This window comes from Vigna angularis, chromosome 6, assembly GCF_016808095.1.
Source record: "Vigna angularis cultivar LongXiaoDou No.4 chromosome 6, ASM1680809v1, whole genome shotgun sequence".
Taxonomy (NCBI): Eukaryota; Viridiplantae; Streptophyta; class Magnoliopsida; order Fabales; family Fabaceae; genus Vigna; species Vigna angularis.
In genome coordinates, this window is record NC_068975.1 from 3676204 (window position 1) to 3687533 (window position 11330).

Genomic DNA, 11330 nt, shown 5'->3' on the forward strand with positions numbered 1-11330 from the left:
TAAATGAAGTATATTCATGAGAAGAAAACAATAACAATAAAGAAAACTCAACATAATTAAAATAAAAAGAACATATAGATATATACATGCATTTAACTTTCAAGAATGTTCTGTAGTAATAACAAAAGCTCTTCAACATAATAAATATATACTTTGCCAAAAAAAATTAATGCTAAATCTAGGGCTTCAGAGTATTATAGTTAGAAAAATGATGGTTGAAATCCAAGTTCTAGATCCAATCTATGCATCTATTTATATATATCTTTCTCTTTCTCTGTCAGTATATAGATACTTTTTGGCTTATAAAGACATTTTAAGGTGTTAGATACATAACGTTTTCCATTAGGACCATGATTTCTTTTTCAGATGATTCTGTTCCTTCTTATATATGCAAAACTTTTGTTTAGAATAAAAAACAGATACTAAAAATATTTTAAAGTAGTTATTATCAAATTAGAAATATATAGAGAGAGAGAGGAAAAAGGGTACTCTATGACAAACAAAAAACATTGGAAAACATTGATAATATAACAAGGAATAGAGCATGTGAACAAAAATTGTTCAGATGTTATATCAGATAGAAGAAAATTAAGAGCTAAGTTGAAAGTTATCAACATAGAAAGTCAAGATTAAATGCATCAGAATCATGATTTGGTTTCTGAAAAGTCCTTTTTTCCCAGATAGATCAAGGGTTGTTGAACATGTGAAGCTGATTGTAATGAGCTTCTGCAAGAAACTCTTCAACAATCCCTCTCATACTTTCTGCTTCTTCTCTTCTTTTAGCAACAATCGCTTCCTGGAAAATTCAAACCAAACCATGAAATATGTTTATTGGTGCACACTCTACTCATGAATTAAAATATATCCTAAAAGTATAAACTTAACCAAAAAAGAATTCAAATTATGATTCTATGTTCACCAGCAAATATTTCTTATTGTTTCTTCAATGTTTAAGAAGAAAAAACATTTAAGGAAATGATCACACTCACCTCAGTTTCTGCTTCTTTGTTCTTGTCGTTATACAGGACCATTTCCTACATATTTTAGCAACATTTCAATACTACTGTTATCAATTTCCAAAATGCCCTAGCAGTAAAACTAATGGAATATGTTAAACCTGAATGGGAAATATCATATTTGAAATGTAACACCCTATATTATTATTTCTAATTAGGGATTGACAAAAATAATCCTGTCTTTGTAGATATCTTATGAGTAAAATTATTTAACTTATAATTTAAAGTACTAATATTATTATGATTATTATAATTATTTATTTTAATAATATTTAATATAGCATTTTAATTTAAATTCACACTGTAACAATTATATAAATATCTACTTTTAGTAAATTTTGTATATTTTTTAATATAGAGTTATCATATTGTATTTTATTATTTTGAAATTAAAGGTATTGTTGCATCATAGATACATATATTGGATACATGATAGATTTGTGAATGTAGTATTTTGAGAAGAAGCATATATATACTCACTTTGGTTTGAGTTTTAGATTTTTTGCTACGTTCTTCTTTTTCTTGTTTTTTCACTCTGCGATGCTTAGGACGAATACCATGCTTCTCATATCTCTCACACTCTAGCAAAGATCGACACAAAAACCCTTCTTCCTTATGACGATAAGTCTGCAAAAGGACCAAAATCAGTTATCATCACAACACAAACCAAATATTAAATAACCACTCTACATATAAACTGTTGGGGAGGTTCGATATACACATATTTCCACGCTAATAAGATATTGTCTATTTTGAACTAAACCCTCATAAATTTGCTTTTGATACCATTCTAAAAAACCTCTTACCAATAGAGGTATCTTGTGTGTATATAAATTCATATTCATCTCTTATTTTATCCGATGTGTGACTTTATTTGTACCCACATAAACAACAAATAAATCTCTATGACTAAATATATAGTATTAATCTATCATCTCAAATATATATATATATATATATATATATATATATATATATATATATAAACAACTATGTTATAAATTTTCCATATGGATTAAGAAACTATACTAATAATTAGCCTTCCTATTTTGAGTCTGACAATGAAGAAAGTAAGTAATATATTTCATATTAAACTGGATTATTTGAGATAGGCATAACTAGAAGGGTTTCTTCAATAATATTTTGCCATGTCCATGAACAGTGTTAATTTTCTTTAATGTTTATATGTTATAACATAGAAAAAACCATTCGAAGAAGATTACATATACCTTATCAAACCTGTCACTATGTGGTCGTTTTTTGCTATCAACATCCCAATTTCCAATCCATTCAGGTGTTGGCTTAGGGCGTCTTCCTCTCTTTGAACTTGAATTTTGAGTTGCAGATTGAGTTTCAGGCTAATAATACACACCATATATAAGGTTACTGATGAAAACAAAAACAAAAAATCATAAAAAATTATGCAAGTAATAAATTAACGTACCATTGTTTCATCAGTGGAGACTTTTGGATTTTCTTTTCCCTGATACAAAAAGTGTGTATATTTATCGATAGATGATAATAAGTCTTAGGTATATATGTTTGCAAAGAAATATTTCTTTTTATCAGAAAAAATTATAAATGTCAAAGTATTTAGAATACTCCAATTCGTTTACAGACAATATAAATCTGTAAATTATAAAATATAAGAGCTAATAGAAATACAATGAATATAGATCATACAACAATTTACATTAGTGTTGTTCTCACTAGTACAAAATGTATTTTTAAACTCGCACATTAGACCTCTGTTTACACCAAACCGCTGCCTATTCAGACGCGGTGGCAGTTTCGTAATTAAAGAGACCTTATAGGCCTCGGTTAAAAAAAACCAGTGCAGAACAACTCTATTACCTCGGTTTCAAAGGCAACCGGTGCCTAAACATGGTCAGAAAAAATAATACTGCTTCGGTTGCACGCAGAACCGAAGCATAAAAATCTGCAACTCGTCAAATCAGTCAAATCAATATCAATAGGCACCGGTTAAATTAAAGAACCGAGGCCGTATAGGTATGCGGTATTACCAAGTGGCCTAGACCTAATTAAGGGTGAAACTTCTTTCCCTTAACGCGCACCGCACCAGATCCCTTTCTTTCCCTCGCACCGCACTAGATCCCTTTACCAAGTGGCCTCAGATCCTCCTCTTTCTCTTCAACGCTCCCCAGCAGCCACGCTTCTTCCCTTTCTCTTCTTCCCTTGAACGTGGACGAGCAGAGTGTTGTGATGGAGGTGAGTGGCCAGCGAAGACGTGGAGAGACGCGGCGAGGCGCGACGATGCGAGGCGCGGCGATGCGAGGCGCGGCGAGGAAGGCGGTGGCGCGTTGCGAGGAAGGCGGCAGCGGAGTGAATCGATTTGGCATTTTAGGGTTTCTGAAATTTCATTTTCAGATTTGGGATTTTGTTCTTGTTTTTGCAATTTAGGGTTTCTGAAATTTCATTTTCAGATTTGGGATTTTGTTGTTGTTTTTGCAATTTAGGGTTTCAGTTATTCATCTAATTTTGGGGTTCCATTGTGTTATCTGAGTTTGTTGAGTTTGTGAAACAGTGTGGTGGTTATCTTTCTCTGATTATTCATTTTCTTATCTGAGTTCTTGGTCATTTTTAACGTTTTTCAGTTCATTTTTCAGTTCGGGGTTTGAAATTAAAGTTTGAAATTGAAATCTGAAATTGAAATCAGAAACGAAACAAGTTAAAAAAAATATCCTACTACCTCGGTTTAGGTTCTAACCGAGGCCGTAGAGACAAACAAAATGACACGGTTCAGAACCGAGGCAAAATGGCTATCACTTTTTGCCTCGTCTGAATATGCCTCGGTTCAAAAACCGAAGCCTATCAGTGAAATTAACCGGTGCCGTATCCTCTTTCTGCACTAGTGTCTATAATAATATTCTGTATCTACTTCAGTCCAAATAAAACACTAATATATACTTCCTAATAAATGAGCAGAACAAAAGTGCAGAATGCTCACAATTTTAACCTGAACATGTCCATATAAACTAGTAAAAATAAATTAAAGGTTAGATGATTTGACATGTGAAATACACTTTTTCTTCTGGATAAAGTGTGGGAAAATATCAGTAAATGATATATACACGAATTCTGTGATTGAAAATTTTGATTATTTTTGACAGAAAAAAAACATTTAATTCAAAGATTAAATATTCATATATATACCTTATTTGTTGGCATGTCAACCATATCATGGCAGTCCACAGGATGGTGATCAGGAATGTAAATTGATATTGGGTTTGCAGCAATAGGTCCATCACTTGTTCTTGAATGAGTAGTCTTTGTTGGAGGTGTTTCGCATTCCTCCTATATTAAGCTCAAAGAGATAGTTAAAGTGTACTTAGTCAAGATTTAATATGTATCCAATACAACATTAAACAACAAAGCAAAAGTAGAACTTGTAAAGCAAAATTTGGGTTGTAAATTTTAAAATTCCAACATAAGATTATTGTCCATTTTAAAATTTAAAGTTTGTCACGATTTTATTATAAAAAAGTGTCTTGAAGAGTTCAGAAAAAATGTATTTGAATTTCTAACTTTCAAGTAATATAAGACTGTAAGATATCCATAGAATATTTCGCTCCCATAATCTTCAATATGGAAAAGTAGTTTCAAAGTCAAACTCTCATTTTCTTCATATATAGACTTAAGAGTTTGTTCTAATACATTCATTAGTTTTATATACATCCTTCCCTCTCAAAGTTCTCACACTCTACTTTCCTTCTACATCCATTTCTCCTATATATAGGTTGGAAATTATTTGAGAACAAGTAGTTACAAATAAGTGAAGTTATCCTTAATATTTTCTAATCATAAATTTGAAATAAGGTTTGGTTTAGTGTTGAGGCTTTTGTGTAATAGCTATTATGTTGCGTACTTAAGATTTGGATTTTGTAATTTAAAATTCTAAAGTGTTTCATGTTGAATTCTCACCTTCGAGTTAGCTTGGAAGTAAAAGTAAAATAGATTTATTGATTGTATTTTGTAAGAAGTAATATCATGCCTTAGAGTAAGAATGTTGTTTTGAGTTAAAAATTGTGAAATTGAGTTTTGAAGTTATAGACAGTTGAATTGGAGTAGTTTGAAGTTATTAATATTATTGGAATGTTGATATGATGAAAAATTATGCATGTTAATATATTGAGTTGAGGCATGCGTTAAATTGAGTTTTGAACATAGATTACATAAGAAAAGCTAGTTTCTCCAAAGTAAGATAAGTATTGATATAAGAATTCAATGTTAATGAATGTTGTATTGAGCTTTAATGATCCAAATTGAGTTGGAATAAGTGAAGTATAATAATAGAACAATTTATACTTGTGTTTCACTATCTTAAGTTTCTTTAAAATTGTGCATATGTTATAATGGAAGAGGTAAACTTCTTTTATTTGCTCCATAAGTGTTTTAAAATTGATATTTTTCTCAAGTGAGATTTTGATTGCTCAAGAAAAATTTAGCTACAAAAATAAAATGAAAAAAAAAACTTTCTTAATTTGATTTTTGCTTACTTAAATAAATTCTTGCTCTAGTTAAAATTCTTAAATCATATTGTATAGGAAATGTATTTGAGAATGATATGATGTGTTCCAAATTTCGAAGACCTTAAACTTATCTAAATTAAAGTATACTTAATGGTAAGTTATTGATTAATGTGTCTCTATTTTTTAGTGTGATCTCTCTCTTTTTTAGTATGGTCAATATATTCATACCCATGTATTTGATGAAAAGATAATTAATTGTGTTTAAAAAATAAGTTTAAGTGTACTTCATTCTTATAAAAAATTCACAAGGTGAAGTTTAGGATTTATGATTTATGTTTATATTCACTTACAAAGTGTAAAATGGTCTTATATTTAAAGATAATAGTATTTTTAGGGTAAACAACTCAAAAAGACACTATAATATATTTAATACTATATTATTTAAAGGGAAATTACTAAACAAACCAGAACAAAATCTTTTGGAGCCCTATGATGTTCATACATGAACTACAATTCACATAATTATTGTTATGTGTGGTAATAATAAAACAAAAACATTCTTTCTATATCTAGCAATGAAAAACTAGGCAAATTGGAACAAATGAAATTTCACTTCACAATTATATAATCCCTGTAATAATTTTATCCCAAAATGTGAGTGCCACCAAAATTTAACTAAACAATGATTCATGGAAACTATCAAAGCTTTTTTTTTTGTTAATTTCAAAGTATACTAGCATTCTGATCAGTAATCAACGATTGTAAAAACATTTACGGTATGTTTAGATGTGAAATTTTAAAATGGGTTAAATATGTTTTTAGTCCCTGAACTATCAGACGATTTTGTTTTTAGTCCCTGCTCAGAACTTTGATGGTTTTTAGTCCTTATAGTTTTGAAACTCTGAGTATTAGTCCTTAAAAATGGACGGTGTTAAGTTTTTGTGGATGTGGCAAACGGCGATGCCACGTGAGCTGTGATCTCTGCCTTCACTCTCTGCCACGTGGAATGTTTAACTGTTGAACTGAGATTAAGTCAGTTAATTACGTTGTTGATTGAAATTAGATATAGGGTTCAGAATTTGTCAAAAGTAAATATTTCAATTGGGGGGAAAACGTAGTTTTACTGGAAGCATTGTAGTGGAAAGCTTTGACAGGAAGCATTGTATCTTAGTTGTCCTTGCGGTGGTGGTTGCGGTGGTCGTTCCGGTGGTCATCAAAGACAAGCGTAATACTTGTGCAATCCAGTTCACACTTGCAGTCATGTTAGCCACATTTACTGCAAGTGTGAACTGGATTGCACAAGTATTACGCTTGTCTTTGATGACCACCGGAACGACCACCGCAACCACCACCGCAAGGACAACTAAGATACAATGCTTCCTGTCAAAGCTTTCCACTACAATGCTTCCAGTAAAACTACGTTTTCCCCCCAATTGAAATATTTACTTTTGACAAATTCTGAACCCTATATCTAATTTCAATCAACAACGTAATTAACTGACTTAATCTCAGTTCAACAGTTAAACATTCCACGTGGCAGAGAGTGAAGGCAGAGATCACAGCTCACGTGGCATCGCCGTTTGCCACATCCACAAAAACTTAACACCGTCCATTTTTAAGGACTAATACTCAGAGTTTCAAAACTATAAGGACTAAAAACCATCAAAGTTCTGAGCAGGGACTAAAAACAAAATCGTCTGATAGTTCAGGGACTAAAAACATATTTAACCCTTTTAAAATATATATTCCTGAAATTTGAAATTCTTTATATTTGATTTTTTTTATTATTAAAGTTCGATTTTTTTAAAAAAATATTTCATATGTATAAATCAATTCAAATTCCTTGTTTAAACTGAACCATTTAAGTTAGTCCATATTCAAAATTTACTTTTAGATATTTATTTTAAAATTTGAAATTTAACATTTAACCTTCTCAAAATAACTATTAGTCCTCTTGGTAAGAAAGGGGTGAAAGAGAGTTTAAAAACACTGAGAAAAGAGAGATAAGTATCCATTCTAAAAGAACTTTTATCTAAATAATATATTTTATTGTAAAATATTTAATTTCCACTAAAAAAAATCACCCTTTCATTCATCATCCAAACATGATTCTAGGGTTTTTAATACAAATATATTTGAATCATACATAAATCACATCCAACCAAACAATGTTAACAAAAATTCACATCCTACACAAGAAATTAGAGCACCTTCAAGAAAAAATAAATGAATAACGAAACATTTGAAGTGTTCCAACCAACATATATACAAGAATCTAAAACATACATACAAAGGAAAATTATATAAATATAAAAAAAAAAAACATTTCATAATCTTTTTCCTACCAAAACATATAATTTAAGAAAAAAAGAATGAATATTTGAAATTGTTACCTCCTTTGGGGAAATGAGAACATTTGAATTGTTGTCAATGGCAGCCATGAAATTGTGGTGAGACGATGATGAATGAGAGGTTTTGAGTAAAAGCAAGACACTTCACACAGTGGGTTGTGCCTTTTAACAAGGGTTAAGTAACTCTCTTAAATTAAACATATTAATTACATAAACATAGTTTATTGTTTATACATTTAATATGGATGATTATCTTATTAAATGGTTTGAAAAATAAAATATTAATTGTAATAAATGTGTTGACTTTTGAATACAAAAATATTGAATGTGAAAAAGTTAAAAAAGTCCATGTGCAGGATTAAATATTTAAATAACCATTTTAAGTGACTGTATTGTAATATTAAAAATATGTTACCTTTAAGATCTTAAAATAAAATTTTATTTATTTATCTCGAAATTAATATTGCCAACTAAAAAATCCATTCAAATTTTGAAGAAAGGAAAATAAAATAAAATATTTATAATTCATAATTTTACAATAATAAAAAGAGTAGTTTAGATTTTGAAAAAATGAAAAATAAATAAATTATTTTATGTTGCATATATAGACTAAAAACATATTTAAGAAAAACATGCATTGTAAAACCTTTTGTATTTTTAATAAAGTAATTAATGTCTGTATAATAATAATAACAATTAAACATTTAGACATTAACATTGAAGAAAATTTCCTTAACTGATATTACTGACAGAAAATATATTGTCTGTTGTCATTACCTTCTCTGTTTCTTCTTTAAAGCATTAAATATTTTCTTTAATATGCATTTAATTGCTATCCCGTTACTTTTAAGTGTTATTTATTCTTTTTTTGATAATTCAATGTAATTGGTTTTTTAACTTCAATAAAATATTTGTCTACTGTATACACTTATCGATCGTATCTCGGTCGGTCAACCACTTAGAGCATTTGTAATTTTCAAAACAATGTTAACGATGTTAAGTATTTTATATATTAAAAATATCAATTTGATTAATAAAGTAAAAATATGTTTATGAGATATTTGACGGGTGGACCAATCTTAATCAAAAGTTCATTTGGAAACTTATAAATAGAGAGATAAAAAGAAAGTAGTGATGAGATTTTTTAAACATTTGAGAATTAATTGTAATAACCAATCACTATAATTGAAAACTAACTTGGGCATTAGAGTACCTTCAACTGGAGAAGATAAATAAAAGAGGTGATAAAAAGTGTGAAGGTATAATTCTCTTTGCACTAGTACAAAAATTGCGTATAACGTTGAATATTTTGGGCTTTTAACGACGAATTCGTGAATGACGTTGTATTAGGAGACGTTAAATTGACGTCGAATTTTGTCAATATACGAGGTCGAATTTTGTCAATATACGAGGTCGAATTTTGTTAATATACGATGTTAATCACCTTTTTTTGGTTTTTTTTAATTAATTGTTATATTTTTTTACAACTCTCCCATACCTGAAAAACAGAAAAACAACAAACTTCAATTTTTTGTATTTTATAAAGCAAGAACTATGAACGTAGTATTAAGAACAAACAACAATAACCAACAACAAACAAGTTCAATCAAACAACAACAACAACAACAAACAAGTTCAACCAAACAATAACAAACAAGTTCAACAAATAAGTTTTTCAAAACGAAAATGAAAACTAACCTTCAAAAGGTGAGTTCGTTGGAATAAAGTGTCGTCACCAGTGACAGAGAAAGCAGAATGCGCCTATAAAGGACAAAAGCACGAAAATAATCGGTCAAAACAAACGAAAATCATACATAAAATGCATTTGTATCAAATGAAAGAAAGATTACATGTGACAGTCATCAAACTTCGTTCGAGAAAAGTTTGAGAAGAGAGGAGGGTCTCGCGCGCTAAGATAAAGTGAATGAATTTTCAATCTCCCGCTCAAATTTTTATTGAATTCACTAACCTTTTGACGTCTAACGTTGGGACATTTGACCTTTTATATCATTTTACCGTCGAATTACAATTTTAAACGACGTTTAATAATTGCATTTATTTACAAAAATGCCACCGGTCATTTTTAACGTTAGCTTTTCAGTGGTTGGACGTTAAAAGCGTGACATTATACGCTGTTTTTGTACTAGTGAGAGTGAAACAATTTGTATATCATAACAATTTACTCTTTTCATTTCTATATCATAATATATAAATTAATTTAAGATTATGTTAAAAATAAGTATATAAATAAAAATAATAATTTATATTATATTAACCTTTAACAAAAAAAAATTCAATAAATTTTAATTTTCAAAAAAACGACAATTATAACAATTACGATAAATGCGTAACAATTTATAAATATAGAAAATTATTTATAAATGGTTAAATATTTAAAATGTAAAATTCTAGAAAATGATTTTTTAGAAGTGATAATAGTTTAAAAATAGTGAGACTAAATTATTGTGATATTAAATGGTTTATTTATAAATAATTTTGTTATAAATGAGTTTCATTATTTTAAAACCTATCATCTCTCTAGAAAACACTTTTCTAGAGTTTTGTACCTTCTCTCTAAGAGTTATAACTCTTGAGTCATCTCTTTGACGATCAGGAGGTATCTAATCGACCATGGCGACAAGGTTTACATTCCTATCTAATCAGTTTCAGCTACTTTTTGCTCTTCACTCTTTAATCCAGTCAATGCATGAACGTTTCCATTGCATGTGTGTCATGTGTTGTTCTTTGAGCTTATTGGTAAATCTAAGGTCTTAAGGATTTTTTACTTTTTTAATTTGGTATTTCATAGGTGTTTCTAGAAATTCCTTGTGTTAGATGTAATCAGGGTGTTCTTATAGCGTTGTATCGTCGGTGTAAGGTAAGAGAAGCGAGGTTTACTTGATTTGTTTGATAAACGAGTTCTAATTAATGTTTGTATGGTGAATTATTGATTGAATTGTGAAATTGTATTGGATTGAGAAATTTAGTATGTTGAGTTGCTTGTATATATTGTGGATTGATGTGAAAACTGATGAATGATGAGGTGAAGTGTGATTTCTGATGTAAATGTTGTGTGTGATGAATTTGAGATACTAAATTGGATGAAATATGAGTTATCAAATTGTCTTTGTTTTGGATAAGTCTTTGTTTTGTATTCAGTAGAAGAAATAAGTAGTTTTTGGGCTAAAAAGGGGTTTTGACAGGTGAAAAGTTAAGATAAAGGTTACCTTGAAAATATAGTGTTTTAGGATTGGTCTAAGGGGTGATTAAGACTTGTTTGAGTCATTTGTTAACAAATTTCTGATGTGGAACTAGTTGTTAGCCTTTTGAGTGTGTTTTGTATGTTTTTGGGTTCATTTTCAAGGGTTTTCACTAGTGAGATTCTAAATTAGATGGTCTGGAATAAATGTGATGGTTTGGGGAATGTTGTTAAGTCTATTAAGACTTGTTCAAGCTGTTAGTTGCAGAAAATT

At 29.5% G+C, this 11330-nt stretch overlaps 1 protein-coding gene across 1 annotated transcript; it reads right to left on the reverse strand.

The window, feature by feature from the left end:
• Window positions 1-565: 565 nt before the first annotated feature.
• LOC108342683 (uncharacterized) lies at window positions 566-7992 on the reverse strand. The gene is made up of 7 exons (XM_052878698.1): window positions 7900-7992; window positions 4191-4331; window positions 2461-2499; window positions 2246-2374; window positions 1497-1643; window positions 990-1034; window positions 566-796 (listed from the first exon to the last, which is right to left on the reverse strand). Exons 1-7 carry the CDS (start codon window positions 7945-7947, stop codon window positions 686-688), a joined length of 660 nt encoding a protein of 219 aa, XP_052734658.1. The 5' UTR covers window positions 7948-7992; the 3' UTR covers window positions 566-685.
• Window positions 7993-11330: the final 3338 nt, after the last annotated feature.